Source organism: Neodiprion pinetum, chromosome 7 (assembly GCF_021155775.2).
Source record: "Neodiprion pinetum isolate iyNeoPine1 chromosome 7, iyNeoPine1.2, whole genome shotgun sequence".
NCBI classification, from domain to species: Eukaryota; Metazoa; Arthropoda; class Insecta; order Hymenoptera; family Diprionidae; genus Neodiprion; species Neodiprion pinetum.
The window spans coordinates 25,615,970-25,632,247 of record NC_060238.1 but is presented as its reverse complement, the minus strand read 5'-3'; the positions used below and the strand labels follow the sequence as shown (position 1 = coordinate 25,632,247).

At 46.5% G+C, this 16,278-nt stretch overlaps 1 protein-coding gene across 4 annotated transcripts; it reads right to left on the bottom strand.

The window, feature by feature from the left end:
• Positions 1–89: 89 nt before the first annotated feature.
• LOC124222952 (uncharacterized) lies at positions 90–14,980 on the bottom strand. Of its 4 annotated transcripts, XM_046634479.2 has the most exons (5): positions 14,617–14,980; positions 4,942–5,072; positions 1,003–2,805; positions 412–610; positions 91–282 (listed from the first exon to the last, which is right to left on the bottom strand). In XM_046634479.2, the coding sequence occupies exons 2-5, from the start codon at positions 5,066–5,068 to the stop codon at positions 234–236; spliced, it is 2,178 nt and encodes a 725-aa protein (XP_046490435.1). In that variant the 5' UTR covers positions 5,069–5,072; positions 14,617–14,980; the 3' UTR covers positions 91–233. The 4 variants fall into 4 exon arrangements, with proteins under 4 accessions (XP_046490434.1, XP_046490437.1, XP_046490435.1 ...); XM_046634478.2 differs by lacking the exons at positions 4,942–5,072; positions 14,617–14,980 and adding an exon at positions 4,325–4,479 and having other exon boundaries at positions 90–282; XM_046634481.2 differs by lacking the exons at positions 4,942–5,072; positions 14,617–14,980 and adding an exon at positions 3,770–3,948 and having other exon boundaries at positions 90–282.
• Positions 14,981–16,278: the final 1,298 nt, after the last annotated feature.

The following is a 16,278-nucleotide window of genomic DNA, read 5'->3' as shown; positions in this document are numbered from 1 at the left end:
CGCGTTACGTGTCGTTCGACGAATTGATAACGAGCGGAAATTCCAATGACCACGGTATGTATATAAGTAGGAAACATTCAAGGAAAATATTATATTTATAGAAAAGTATCGAGCGGCTACTTTTATTTCTTGTCAACTTTTTACAAATATACAGTTTTTCATTATGCACAACGTTGCGTCCAGCGGTACGAATTGCAGTTTTTACAATATTCGAAGTTTCCTTAAATTCCGAGCTACGCGTCGGCGAGTAAAAGGTCTGCGCACGACTTGGCCTTCTGGGTTCTGAAACAGGAGAAGTACAAAATTTAAGCAAAATTCGTGCTGTACCGACTGAAAATAACAAAACGCACAAATTCCAGAGAGAAAAATGATTCGACGTGGTGGAAAGTTATTTAAAAAACCGAAACTCACTGCGGTTCCCGATGCTTCGAGCGTCTGCAGAGATGAAGAGCAACCGATCCGCGCTTGATGTTGCGAAATAACTGAACCGCCTCCCTGTGCGCCAAATGGTGACAGACCTGACCGTTGACTGCCAAAATTTCGTCCCCGGCTCGCAGTCGGCCATCTTCGGCAGCCTGGCCTCCAGGCAGTACTGACTTGACGAAAATACCTGCAGGGGAAAAAACGAGTTCTGACAAAAGGACCCTCCGAAATTACCGAAAGCCAAGGTAGGTAGGTAGGTACAACCAGCACAGCGGCTTAGAGCACTCGCAAGGACATGACATTCTTTGACAAATCGAATTGGGCAAGATTTCTCATAACGAGAAATGAAAAACTTAATTTCTTCAATCCCTTTGACAGCAAGAACAGCGCCCTATTTCGGAGGGTGGTTTCACCCCCTTAATTTGTCAAATGGCAAATACGGAAGAATACGTCTCGCTTAGTTTTTAGTCTACCGTAACATGTTGCAAAAGCAATCGAATCGGTGATATCGACCTGGGATACCTTCCTTGTCATCCTTGTCTTCCTATGAAAAAGCAACTCAGGTATCGGCAAACTCACCGATGCTTCCTTTGGGGCTGTCCCTTCCACCGACGATGGTGAACCCGAGGGATTTCTTCCCGGAGCCTTTCTCAAAGACGACGGTGTGAAAGGTGGAAACTGTGCTTCGGGGTCGCCTGGGCAACGTGCAGAACGTCGATACGCTGTGCGAGGATTGGGACGAGTGGGATGAAGAAGGGCTCGACTTCTCCGAGGAAATTGACACGCTGGAGTCGCTTCGAGGATCGCGATGAGCCCTGGAGTGATGCTTGCGAAAGTGCGACCTGGGCGAGGAGACGACGACCTCGGGGACGAGGCTCTGCCCGTTCTCTACGAGGACGTTCTCGTAGTCGACGCTGCTCTCTCTCAGCTTCCTGGGCCTACCGCGGTCCCTCGCCTCGTCCTGCTCCTCGTCGGAGACTCGGCGCATCCTAGAGACTACGATGTCGACTACCTCGAGCTGCGTTCCAGCCCCGGCCAGCAGCCGGCGAGCCTCGACCATCGTGCAGCCCCTCAACCGACGTCCGTTAACCACCAGGATCTCGTCCCCTATCGTCAGCGTTCCCTCCCTGTCGGCCAGTCCGTTCGGCACGACATGGGCCACCAGGTATCCCGGCCTGGCCTCGGACGTCTTGGCGATGAAGATCCCCAGCGACTGGTCCACCTCCTCTCGCGTCAGCCGGACGACCATCGTCTCTGGGGTGTAGGACCTGTCCCTGACAACGGACAACGGCTGCCCCCGTGGTGCCGAGGTTTCGTCGGCCTCCCGCCTCGTCAGAAGCTCGGAGTTCGTCGCTTGGTAGACGTTCGCATTGCTCAGAGGATCGCGTTCTATGCCAAGAGTAACGTTGCTGCAGGACAGTCCCATCACCGAGCATCCCCTCTTTCCGGGTAAAAGCGTCGGGACGGATGTCCTCCGGGGCGGAAGTCTCGGCGGAGGATCCGCGCCGTCGCAGCGATCGTCTAGTAAGGAACTGGTGGCGGAGTCGTTGTCGAGGATGCCCGAGTCGTTGTCGTCCTCGGGTTCGTTGTCGACGTAAAGGGGGTTGGTGCGGAGTTCGTCGAGTCCGGGAAGCGTGCCGTAGGAGAAGCTGCGGAGTCGACGTCGTTCCGAGGCCTCGGCGTCGGGCCGCGTCTCTCGTTTGTAGAACTTGGCGATCAGTCGGCTGGTCGAGCTTTTCAGGTACCGGTCCTGCATCGCCCTGAACTTTGCCGCGAGGCAGCTCGATGGTGTAACGCTGTCGAATCCCGCCTCCCCGCCGTTGTACCACCTCGACCTAGACGCCCGAGAGTTTTCCGCCCCGCAGACGTCGTCCGAGGACATCGTCGGGCCCAATATCGAGCCGGCAAAGGGCGTCGCGACGCCCTCTTCGCCCGGCGACGCGCTCGGCAGTCGGCTCTGCGACTTGGAGCGGCGTTTCCGCCCCCGCAGCGACCGCTCCTGGTGATCGATCCTCGACGAAAGCTCGATCTCGCTGCAGCAGAGGGAGCGCCGATCGTCGTTGATGCTCAGAGGCCGCCCCCTGAGTCGCACCATCTCGTTTAGCCGCGCGTCCGCGTTCAAACTCAGCTCTCGGTGTTCCTGATCGGCCGGGGCTTCCTGCTCCCGGAAGAAGCTCAGCCGCGCGTTTCGCACCCGGTCCAAAAGCGGGTTCCGCTTCTCTCGAGCCCCGCGGCGACGATCCTCGTGCGAACGCTTCTGCTTCTCCTTCTTCGACGACCCGACTCGCTCCGTAGTCACCTCGGATGTCTGCACGTTGTAACAGTTACGCTCCGATTCCGAGCTCGACGACTTTCGTCTGACCCATCGCAGCGGTGACATGTCTGAAACATCGCGGTCCCTGGTTAACACTGGTCGATAAAATCTTGCAACAAGGAAGGTGTTTCATAATTTTTAATTACCTGTAATCTACCCTCGTTGGAAAACCATATTTATTTCGATTCGATCGGGTCTTATAGGTTTTGCGTTGCAGCCACTGTGCCGGTGAGATGGAATGTTTATCGTTTTGGCTTAACTTTTTTGATTCAGAGCGCTTATTTATTTACTATAAATATCAGTTAATTAGTTAAAACAAATAACAAAATCAGCTGGAATAAAAAACGACAAGTCAAAGCGATAAACATTCAATTTTACCGGTACAGTAGCTGTAAAACAAAAACCAGACCTGATCGAATCGAAAGAAATATGGTTTTATAACGAGGGTAGATTATATCAATGTACTTTGACAATACATATACATATAATATATATACAAAACCTAATTTTTGCTCACGAAAACGGTATTTTTCGGAAAAACTAAGTAATTCATATGACAATAAAACAATTCGTATCCAAATATTGTAGTAACAAATCTATTTTACGAATAAGCCTTGTTCCTAACATAATCAGTTAAGAGTTTTCACGTTACAGGCAAAGAGTAAATTGTTGCCGACCGGTGTAATCGACCGCGAGAAACGAAATGCGGCTAGACAAGACGAAATTCGTTTTTGAACGGCGTTGGATTTCGGTCATAGTTATTTCGGAAATTGACCCCGGAGGGGAAAAGAGTCTTACGTGTCCTTGGAATTCTGTTTATAAACGATTACGAAATACATCGTGATATATTCGCGTTAACTAATCTTCTCTACCTTTCTCGGTGTGTTTTTATTTTATTTATTTATTTTTTTTTACATCACTGTTCTGATCGCGTCGCGGCTCTTTTGCTCAATCTGGAACGAAAAATAAATCACGTTTTCGTGTAGAATTCTTCTAGGATGTTGTAGGTATGTAATCGTGATTAAATCTGACCTCTCGTCACACGTGCCGTCCCCTTTAGCCACAGGCGGTCAAAGTAAAAGTGGTTATTTTCGCAACGCACGTACGCACCTCGAACCACGACTCGATTCAAGAACGAGTGTTCAAATTTCGTTTCAATATTTCTACCGCAAATAGTTCCGAAACACAATTTCTCGACAACCGTTTCCAAATTGTAATTAAAATTCCTATATCACGTGATCGTTATAATCGATCTTCGATTCGATTCACCGGACTGACAAGAATAACTATACACGATCACGAAAATCGGTCGGCTCAATGAGTTCGGTTGACGCAATAAAAAAAAAAAAAACCAAAAAAAGTGTAAACTAAATTGCATAAGGCGTGAAAACCCGTCTTGATAATATAAATTCCATCGCAGATATCGTACTGCACGTATTATTAGGTGAAGCCATGTCCCTGACTAAAAGACCCGTCGATGATCGACTCGAGTCGTAAAAACAAGCGGCTCACGCGTCACTGCCTCACACACACACACACAGAAACACGTCACGGATAAACAAGCGTTAAAAACCGGTAAATATTTACATCGAAATATCGTCGACGGCCTGTAGACGGAAGATTGGGGGGCGGTGAATTCGGCACATTTCGACCGTGGATCCCCGGCTGGATCGGTGGCCGCGTCGTTGTAGAGAACAGCGACGATCGACATGCTGTCGTATAGAACGAGAGAAAGAAACTGAATGAGCTCGGGGATATCGCGCCGGGTTTTAATCGGAGAGACAGGATGGGCGGCAGCCGCAGGCATCCTGACTACGGATGAAAAGCCGCGTAACTCGGTCGAGAATCGTGAGCTGAGCTTACACTCGTATGGCGGCATTGTTCGATACGATTGTGTCACGGGTTCGCGGAAGATCCGATTCGCGAAAAACTTGCGCTTCTAGAAAGCTGACCCAACAATGTCAAAGTCGCAGGGCGAGGAGGTGACTTGGTTCGCTCGGTTTGTAACTTTTTTTAAAAAATTTTCTCAAGGTTCGTAAGGTGAGCGGAAGGTAGGAAAATATTCAGCGGTTGCTACCGATTATTGCAATTTTTTTTCCTCCAGGTCTTACGACAATTTTTTTCTTCAGTATTTGTCAGAAATTCGTCGAGTGACAACTGGAAAAAAAAAAGTTTTCACCCCAAAGGTTCAGCGATGGTCGTACCTCTCAGTCGCGTCGAGCCCGTCACGTGCAGCCTGAGCATCGCGGCTTCCGGGTCTTCTTCAGGGCGAAGGGGACTCAGCCTCAGAAGTCTCGGCGCAGCCTCGGGTTGCGAACCGAACCACCGCATAATTCTGGAACAGACAAGGGATCGAGTTGATGTAAGGTTGCCTACGTACGGCGCATACTTGGGGATCGAATCCGACCGTCGGTTATTACAACCTCTTACGCAACCTCGCTAATGGGCCCGATATCCACGGGCCCAGGGGCCCGGCTGCTTTCTCCCATGCAAATATGTGTGCCATGCGGCCTGCTCTCGCTCTCTGATCGTACGTGGAACCCGTAACGCGATTTTGTAGCGCCCTGAGAACCCGCTCAACGTCGCTCAACTTCCGTTACCGCATTTGCGGAAATTTTTCCGAACGTTCGGCAAATTCACGAATCTATAGAGTAAACCTTTTCCTTGAAAAAATTCCTTGAAACCGAGGAAAAATGGCATTTCCATAATGTGGTCAGATCTTCGAAAATTTACACTCGGAGATTTTTTTTCTCACCAAATGCGACCCCGAAAACCCGAGTAACAAACTTCAAGCGAATAGGATGAATTTTTATATTTTCAGTACGCCATATTGGATTAGCCATTTTCAATTATTGAAATTCTGACGTCGAATTCGTTTTAAGCGATCTCAAAAACCCAAGATTACCGAGTTCCACTTTGTCGGTCCCCAGAACCTTTCCACAATTACATTGATTCTGTAAAAACAGGCATTGTCAACACTTTGTTTATTTATAACGCTCGCTATATTCGCGGAATTATTATAATCCCTCTTAAAACATCAACATCGACATCCTAGAAGTTCAATTACGCAATAAAACTGACACCGGTATCTCAAAAATTGAATGCAAAAACGGTGTCTCATACATCAAACGCTGTTCCGCAAAGGGTTCAGTGTTTGATGGAAACGATATGATATTTCTTTCCGTAATAAGAATGAAAGATTCTACAATAATAATTTATTTAATTCACCAAGCAATTTACGACGAGAATAAAACTGGAAGTATAACTATATAATATATCATGATCGGTGTTTCCTCATACTTGGAACTTTGACGTGTTCAGCGGTGAATGAAACAGTTCTAACGAGGAAGAGAGTGATCGCGTACATCCATTTCCGTTTTCTGAGTCACATAGGAAACGTGACTACTTCCGCCCTGAGGGAAATCTACGACAGGTACAAGTTCAGCTTTGAAATAACGAATTCAACCCAAGCTGCCAGCCGGAAGATCTGACGCGACGAGAAGATCGTTCGACTTTTACTCTCGGTGTGGAAAAAACGAGTCTCAACGTACATCGCCTAATATATGTATACCTGCTTGAAATTTTTATGGTCTGCATAAATCAGATCCCGTTGAATCAGGCTGCATACGTGTCTATATTCAGGGCGAACCTCGATTCTGGCTCGAAGAAATCACTTTCTACAAGCCGTGGTATATAAGGTCGTGAAAAAGAAACCGTAATATCAGCGGGGAAATTTTTATCGATTAAAAAAAAATAAATCTTCATCAGGTTTCTCCTTGCACGGATTCACCAAATGATTACGGAAACGGATGATGGTTAATCCCCCCCCCCCCCCCCGAAATCAATACCGGTGAATAAAATTTAGTGGAACAAGTGAAAGAAATCACGCGAAACTGCTTCGTCGGGATTCGGAGCTGTTCAATCGCGTCGTTGAATCTTGACATCATGAGATTTTTAATCACTAGCCGTAATGTCGAATGAGGCATTCCTGGAATAAATCTCAGCGCGTCTTGTGTCCCCGCTATTTTAATCGTCTCTCGGATAATGGTTCGGTCTTTCCATGGGAAGGTGGTCTTAACACCTGCAAGGGATCTCGCGAAATCGCGTCCGTGCATAACTACGCGATGGATAAAACAGGAAGAGGAGAGGAGTTAAGGATGAGAATGAGGGGAGAATCGGGGGAACGAGGCTGCATAGCTCGTTAATAATTGACGCTTACTAAATCAAGCGACGTTAGTCTAGCCGCGTTAAGACCTGAGTTACGATCTTGCGGATTGCTGCCCAGAGTTCACGAGACTCGTGGTTAATGAGAAGGAGAAGAATTAGAAGAGCAATATACGCCGGGAGTAAAATTATCACCCGCACAGCGGCGGGGGAAAAGTTATTGGAAACAATTTCATCGCAATTACGGATGAAAGTGCAGCGAGCGTCGAATTTGTCTTCGGGATCGGATCGTCGATCGTTGACTTTGATACGGAATTTTCACTTTTCACGAACGAAAAGGCGAGAGAAGGAAAAAAGGAAACGCGATGTCGAACCGTTCGAGATCGTTCAACGCGTTTATTCCACTCCGCAAGAAATTATTCCTGCGGAGAAAAAAGCCTTGTCATTCTTACGTAAACGCCTCACTGGTTCGCGGTCAGAGAATTTGGAATTTAAAGACGCAGGGCGGAATTTTTTCGTCTCTTTATGCGGGTACGGACGGCGATCCGAGGATGGTTATCAGACCATGCGAAAAACGCCGCCGAGAAAAGGATCGAGATCACGACGCGACTTGTAAACTTTCCATCGGTAACTTCCACGGCCAATTGGACGCCGAGTAGAGCAGATTAGGTTCAATAATTCGTTGTAATATAAATATCGGTTAGCCGTAGCCTCCGGATCATCGATCAATTTTCACTCGGATAGACGTTCCGCGATGATGATCGATCCTCGCGATCGATCATTTTCCCCTCCTCCTCGCTCCGCAGTCGCGGCTCTCGATCGGCTGGCAAAAATACGATCACGCGTCAAAATCTGTGCACATTAACGCGTTTCGCTTCGGGGTAGGGTTGAGATTCCGAATTTGAAAAGCTCCAAGAGCGCCGAATTCCGAGTTTTTTTGCCGGCGAAATTTGAAGTGAAGAAATCGAACGTTGACGAAATATCAAAGTTTCATGTGCTCCGAAAACCAACGCTCAAAGTACCGAAAGTCCGAAAGTTCGTAAATCCGAAACATCGAAATTCCGAATGATGAGTATATTTTAATTTGTTAGAATTCTACTCCATCAGATTTTACATTTTTAGAACTTTGCTTTATCGTAACCTGGATTTCGGAACGTTGAGCCGTCGGCTTTCCGGCCATTCTCGAAACTTTGTCGTTTCTTCAAAGCTCGATTTCTTTACTTCAAGTTTCGCCGCCGAATAATTCGGCATTTGGCGCTTTCGCAGCTTTTCAAATCCGAGCTTTGACAAGCGCGACGAGGTCTGCGGACTACTCAGAGTCGTAACTCGGTGGCTTCCGAAGGGCCGGGTTACGCGCCTTCTCTCCGGCTATCTCGGGCCTCACGGGAGCTGCTGGGACCGCCGCAACCGCAGGCCGCACAGCGAACTGTATCGTAACCTGGAAGATCGGTAGTGCATGGTGCCTTACACGAAGCCTGCACTGTCTATGTACGTTGTACATACCTCGAGATACTCGGCAGCTGCCCTGCGGCGCAAGCTGCGGAACCCTCCGGAAAAAGATTATATAGACACACGATCGAGGAACAGGTACCGAGCATTGATCCGATCAAGGACAAAGAGGCCCTTTAGACATGTTGAATTTAATGCCGATGATTGTTCGCGTATTCCTGTACCTGTAGAATCTAGTAAAATATCACACTCTGGTGGTCGTTGTTTTCTCTCGAGTATTAAGAACGTTTGAACGATTTTTAAGACTATGTAGATTCGAGAGAATTGACCCTGGAACGGTATCGTTATTTTTTTTTTCACCTATTCCAGTGACGGAGGGGTGAAAAACCGTCTCAAACCTGTAAATTTCATCTCTCGGGTACAATAAAAATCGTTAAGAGTCTCATTTTCTTAGTTTTTTAATCAAGAATCACGTGGTTTAAAAAACTTTATGCGCGTTCTCTAAATTTAGCGGTGGTGTGTTTTTCGCCCCACCCGTCGTTACCGTTCTAGGATTAATTATCGTCGACAGTACCGAGCGATCTTCAGGATTTCCGATAATCCTCCTTGTTCAGCGTATTTATCAGGGAATCGACGTTGATCGTGATGCCCTGAATTGGCAGATCTATTAAAATCGAATTACAATTCGTGAGTTAAAAAAGTGAAACGCGCGATATTGCGGGATAGACTTACAAACGTCGGTGGTTCAGGGGGGTCAGACTATCGGTGGGGATCCCGGGTACGATGGCGTAGAAGCACGTCAAGGCCGTCGAGGTCCTTTTATTTGGTCCGAGGAGGGGTTGAGAGGAATGGAAACGGGGGGGAGGGGGGGATGGGATGCCAGGAATTCCTCGGAGAGGAATAGCCGAGTGTCGGGCCCGGGGCCCGGGGCCCAACGCCGCGGCGGCCGCTTGCCGAGCGACCCGATCGTCATCGTATGCGGGCACGAGCACAAACGCAAACACAAACACGCTCCTGTCTACTCAGCGTCGCCCTCCGGGGCCCGGGGACACTCGCGAGGGTGAAGGGGGCCGGGGCCCAAGGTCCCAAGGTCGCCCCCGCTCGCCATGCCCGACCTCCGTGGTAACCCAGCCTAGATAACGCGCGAAAATCGCCTTCTCCGATCGTTCGTGAAAAGAGGGGGGATTCGGACGCCCCCCGCCCTTTGGCCGCGGTGCAAGGTTTGAAAAAACGTGTATATGGGGCATTCCATGTCAATCGCAACCTGGATTGACTCTTTACATCTCCAATTTGTCCAACGACGTTTTTTATATGATTTTTTTGATTCTCGAAGGTAGTGAGTAATTTTTTCCTCTATTAAATGTATCTTATTTGGCCACGTTTCGTCACGATTGAAAATGTTCGAAATCGTGTAACAGATATAAAAAAAATTTTCAACCTCAATACATTTAATCCAATTAGGTGAAATGTTATTTTCGAAATATCGGTCTTTTTCTAAAAAATTTCTTTTTCACTTCCATTCCCCTCTCGTTGTTAGAAACCGAAGAGGGAAATTTCAGGGTAAAAATCTGTGCATGCGTGCAATAAGAATGTCGAAAACTGAGCAAATGAAATAAAAAAAGAAAAAAAAATGGTTCTTGCGCGAAACTGCTGGAACGAGCCTTATTGCGTAAGTCAAGAACGAGTCCCAAACTCTTCGCTCACGTCTGTTTTTCCGAGCTACACGCGTCTGGTTATCTCGCGCAACGTCGGCTCGCTGGGTCAGCCGATATCCGGTGGTCTGTGGTCAAGCTGCACAGCGCTGGACGGGGTCCGGAGAGGCATCTAGGGCCTCATAGGCGCGAAGTTCAGTGCACCCCGGAGCTTGCGGGAGGCGTTGCATCACCCCGTGCTAGCCGCAAGTTCAGGCACCTCGGTGCATCGCCCTCTCTCTCTCTCTCTCTCTCTCTCTCTATTTTCTTTTACGCTTCGCTTTGTCTACCAAGTTTACATCATATTTTTTATTGATTTTGTTTCGTAGATACTCTCTGTTTTCCTGCAACTTATTTGTTTTATTTATTTTTAACGATTCATTCTTTTTTCTTCCGTGTGTATTCCTTCCGTGTACTCGTCGCGTAGTCCTTAGGGGATCGTATTATAGTTATCCCAGGACTTGTAATAAATCCGCATCTCGATCCGGGTTCCGTTTCTTCGCCCGTATCCTTCCCACCTTACTCTCTTTCATCGCTATTTGCCTCTATTGTTCCGCACTTTCGCCATAGTTCGCTCGATATCCGTCAATCGGGGCTTCCCGTTTCTTTGCATTCTTTGCACGTATTATCGCATACCCATGCATAGGTGTACAAGTTGCACAGGCGTTGCCCGTTTCTTGCGGCCTGTGTCGTTGTATCCCACAGGCATGTACGCATGCCTACCCGTGTTACTCGACTACTCGTCCACCATAGGCGCAGTTGACCACGCGACTCTGCGTGCGACTTTCCAATTTATTCGCGCTTGCGCGGCACGCGTTTCACGCACGTGCGCCACGGGTAATGGAATTTAGAAATAAACGGAGGGTCAATCCGGGCGCTACTTTCATAGTCCCGGTTTCCCTCGAAAACAGCTGTATAATAATTATACGCCCTCGATACGTGACGACGCCGCGACGCGCATTGTTATTCGCGAATTGACGAATTACTCCTCGCCGCTACTTCACCGCGGTACCCATAGATCTAAATATTATCTCTTCTTTATTTTTCTCCCCGCAGGCTGCTTCTGGAGTCGTTTGGCAAACATTCTTAGAACAAATAATTTCCCCTCGGCTGTTAAGCGGAATATACGGTAAAGCGTAATTCAGGTGACGTGCTCGGCGTTCTTGGCCGACCCTTTTTCTTCAATTTTTTATTTCACTTATTTTTCCTCCGTTTACAACCGAGTCGAGATATTCCGTTTCATCCTTCTCCGCGTATCATTATACAGGCATTCCAATAAATCAGTGTATTACAACCATTCTCTCTGTGCAGCTCGGACTGACGTTCGTTCGTATATTATGTAGGTAGGTACCTGCAGTGACGCGTGTGTTCAACTGGTCAAAATTGCTTGGAAATAACGGAAATACTCGGATGTATGTAACGCATATACATGCACATACACACACACGCACACACACGTATGTATACATATATACGTACGTGCACAATTATTTTTATACCCATATAACCGTTTCTGCAGTTATATACGTACCTACGTACGCTTGTCTAAAACCTACAACCTACATCCGCACGCGCATACAATTGTTAAAGGAAAATGGCAAACAGCCTCGGGTTAGGCAATTCCGCAACATCTTCACCGCGATGTCTATATTATTATAATAACTTAGACAAGGCCCGTAAACGTACGTCTGTCGGATATCGTCTAGGATGTGAGGAAACTGAAAAGCGGCTGATGAACCCTACGGCTGTTGTATAGTTATACACTCCGTGAAACTCGATGTGATGTCACAAGCATACCGCACGAGTAAAAATTTCTGTATCGCACTTCCTACACTCTCTTCGAAGTTTTATTCGGATACGGAACAGTGAATTCAAATGCAATTAATCTACTGCACAATTTAGTAAATTCAAATTCCTCTGTTTTTGGGGCTTTGTGCTACAAATTTTAATGAAATCGTATGAAAATCTATTTGCACCGTCGGACAATTTTATTCTAAAATCGATTGGTTTAAAAAAAAAAACAAAAAATCCATAACTTTTCCTCTACTTTTGCGCAGCGAGCTGCTCTGTGAATTTTATCAAACAGAAACTGTCGAATCTTCGAAAGCTGTTATTTAATTATATTACACTGTATTTGTGGGAATGTTTGTCAGCGAGTAAGATTTTGGGATCTTGATTGGGTGAAATTTGGTGTATCAGCGTTTCGGAAATATTTATTTCTAAGAAAACGGCATTATAATTCGCAGGGATCAAGAGAGAAGGATCTAGATCGATCGCTCAGCCGTACGGATCGCGTTATCTCGACTATTATCACTGCGACGAAGTGCAGTGCGTGCAGCAAGTCGGTATATTGCGATCTTAGAAATGTCGAAAGGTTGATTCTGAAAGTCTGACAATGAGTAACGCTGCCGGTACGATGCGTGCATTGCCCGAAAATACTCGGCTACTCAGGAAAATCGTACGAATAAACACTTGAAAATGCTTGACGGTCCTACGGATTACTCACCGAGAGTATTTATGCCGCATAACTCGCGAGTAGTCGCGGTTTCTCGAATCGCTACGTTTGACTCTGCGATCGCAGGAATTAGTCAGGCCGGTGACGTCACACGTCGAGAGAGTAGCCTCGCTAACTCGGATCAGCTTCATCGGCGTGGACCACAAATCTGTCTGCCTACGCAGAAGCTGATAGTGACGTTCGATTTATTTCCATTCTCGCTGCTCCTTTTTACTTTATTTTCACGGCATTCGCTTATTTTTAATGCAAGAAATGTGTTATGAATTTATTCCGACGTTTAAGGTGGTTCCTGGGCTTGAATCGGTACTCTTCTGATCAATTCCATACGAGATAATCGCACATTCGATATCAATAACATTTGACCAAACGTGAGGTGAGAGAACTTCCTTTGAATATCTTGAGAAAAATATTCAAATTATAAGCAACAAATTTTGAAATGAATATTTCATTTCAATGCGTTTTAAAGTTAAGGAAAATCAGATTCGATCGATTCCACTCTTCTGAAAATTTAATATTGAACAACAAAACTTTGCGAAAAAAGAAAACTCCGTCCCATTGAAGTTGTGGAAAATAGTTGACTGATCAAAAATGAGCCAAGGTTGAATGAAATCGATCGAATCTGATGAATATTTCTTAATTTTAAAACACTGAAATTAAAAAATTCATATCTCAACTGTTGCTTATAATTTTGAGATTGTTTTTCTTTCAGGATATTCAACAGAAATGTTCTTAGCTCAATATATCCAATATGCGATTATCGCGTGTGAAGTTAATCAGAAAAGTACCGATTCGAATGTACGAACTGCTTGAAACTTATCGCAGAGACCTCAAAAATGTCTCGACCAGCTTGTTAAACATAAACTTGCGCATCCTTGCAACGGCGCTGTGTAAAAAGCAGATATAAAACGTGGCAAGGCTGAAGGTAATTACAGGTACGCAGGAAAAATAACGAAGGCGTTGTCATTGCTACCGTTTCAGTTACAATTCTTATCGCGACCTAGACCAAGAGCGGATTTAAATGCGAGGACTTGGCAAAGCGGCGCGGCTTGTTCAAACACGATAGGAAGTCTGTACGCGTATATCGTTACGTAGAGATAAGGATCGTATTGGTTATTGGACTAAACCGAGGCCTTTGAGCTCCGGGGCAAAAGTTCTTCTCCGGAAAGCCCGTGCCAGGAATGATTCCGAGAGGATAATCACGACGGCTCGCATCGTTAGCACGTCGGAAGGCTGCTAACTCTGTACCCGACTAACACACACGGGCGTATCTCGGGATGCGGTTGTGTGCGTGTGTGTGTGCGGTTGGTATAGGCGAAGTAAATAAGAACGATAATAAAGCGACGGGTGTAGTAATGAGACTCGTCTGGCGTAAAACTAAAAGTGAGTATAATCTCATAATTCGTGAAACGTTATTGTGTACCTTCATTGTTGTTACACACTGTATTCGGAATCTGTGGCGGCAGGTATAATTAAACACATTGCACACACATGCCAATGACAATGTATGTTATGCTTTGCATTATTGTAATATGCAATGATAATAATGTGATCAACGAATATGATATAATTGTATTTTAGATCGCATAATATGAATATCGTACACGTTGTACGTGCAATGTTACGTTTAAATGCGAGCAGACACGGTGGAGGTAATTATTATTACCAACGATGGTTCCCATGTGCAAAATTTTCCCGCATTCACTCGCCCTATGCATTCGTATATGTATATTCATACACACGTTTATTAAATCGCAATATTCATCGAGTCGCACATTAATTATGAGGCAATCATCCGCAACTTCGTTGTTCGTGCGTTTTGATATAAATAATAATAACGCCGTCATCACACACGCGCACACAGGAACGAGATATTTCGTATCACACGTACGTCCGATTCAAATTACACTCGCTGATTCACACGCGCTGTAGCGAGTAGAAACAGGAAAAAAAAAAAAATTTTTTTAAACCGAAATAATAAAAAAATCCGCGCGATCGTTGAACAGGCAAGAAAATTTTTTCACACCGTCAGCGAGCAGCGGCTGCAGGTACACGAGGCCTACCTTATACCTCCGCAGATCCCGATTAACCCTCAGCCGTTGGATCCTCGACGGTGTGATGAATTCCGTACATCGCGATTCCTCCGCGGCAGCCTCTCGTCACTCCCGGATGATGTCGTCGACGAAACAATTACGCACGGGGTAGAACCGGAAGCTCAACATGAGAGTGCACCGCGCATAACTGGACCTCGGCACTAGAATCGGAGGATCCGTGTTTTTTTTTTTTTTTTTTTTATTTATATATTTTTTTTTCTTCCCTCGTCTATCGTCCCCAATCGGCGATTAAATCGGCAGAGAAACGGTGGTCCAGACGGTCGAACGCGGGGACGGACGTTTGTCGACTGAATAAACGCGGCTCTCCGCAACCTCTCGAATGCGACTGTATGCTCGCGGAGAGTCCGCGGGGGCAACGCAGCTTTCGCTCCCACCACCTCGTGCACCTTCTACATAGGTGTATTCCTACCTGCCTGCCTGCCTGCCTGCCTGCGGAGCCGGTGCCCGGTTGTATTAAAATGGTTTTGTGGTGAAATACACGATGATCGTGTGTGTAAGGCTGCAGCCTGACCGTCCTCGTCGAAGGTGGATGTAGGAGCGCGTCTGTGTATCGACGAGTAATGTGTACGAACGCCGTTGACATTGAGGCGTACAGTTGTTACTTTTACCCGGGTCTGCAGGTGTTGGTGTCGCTGCAACGAGAGAGGAGTCTCGGTGATGCCACCGACCGCGACATGTCGAGTAGGTTGCCGTGGTACGAGGTATGCGGTTCCACCTCGATTAGCCCTCCGCTTTGACAACGGGAAACAGACCCGGTCGTTAAACTCCGCCGATTCTAACGCCGTTTGTTCAGCCGTTCTTCCCGATCTTGGGAGAGAACCCTTTCAATTATTCATTACTATACGCGTTACTCCTCACCTCGCCACGAGTCGACGTTTCGCGCCTACTTTGAAGGAGATCGTACCTACATAGAGCTTCGTGATAGTTAAGTCGGTTCTACTGCGGTGCAATATCGGACCCTAATTTGACGGTGAAAATGTACGAAATTTAAAAAGAATACGATTAAGACGTGCGAAATCAAATTGAAATCCCAATAAATAGGAATTGGTTTACTCAAGCGTTTAATCGTATTTTCTTTATATTCGATCAGTTGATAGGGTTTTTCTATTCGCGAGAACGATGAATGAATACATTTGAAAAGCGATCCTTAAGTTGGGTTTCTTCTTAAATCTTCACGACCTGGAGGGTCAACGTAGGATTTCTGGGTTCAGTTTCCCTCAATCGGGTCAAATGTAGACTCTAAATTTCTACTCGAGCAACAGCGCGAATTTATCGTCATCGTTGTCGTCTAAGTGTAGGTACACTTTTCTACAGGTAGGCCGATTTTATCCAGGTACACGTACCTGTAATACGTACGGCGATAGTTGTTAGAGAACCCAGTGACGCGCGACTAAGCACAGTTAAGCCGTACTGCCAGGGCTATTACCGCATACCTGCACTATCTGCATGTGTCGATGCTGGACTCCGTTCGCTGCACCGCCCGGCGAAAAATCGAAATCGCAAATTGTCCTAACTGTACGTAACGCTCTGCTCCGATTTTATACTCTCTGTCATTATTTCCTGGCACCAGGAGGAATTGTCTTCAGCCGTTGTTGCGCCTGCGGACCGTTC

What these genes read in the sequence shown, in the direction of transcription:
- LOC124222952 (XM_046634479.2), bottom strand. Translation starts at nt 5,068, where the DNA reads ATGCGGTGGTTCGGTTCGCAACCCGAGGCTGCGCCGAGACTTCTGAGG. An exon ending in CAGCCCCAAAGGAAGCATCG is followed by an intron (nt 611 to 1,002) that starts GTGAGTTTGCCG and finishes TTTCCCCTGCAG; the next exon opens with GTATTTTCGTCAAGTCAGTA. An exon ending in TCGAAGCATCGGGAACCGCA is followed by an intron (nt 283 to 411) that starts GTGAGTTTCGGT and finishes CTCCTGTTTCAG; the next exon opens with AACCCAGAAGGCCAAGTCGT.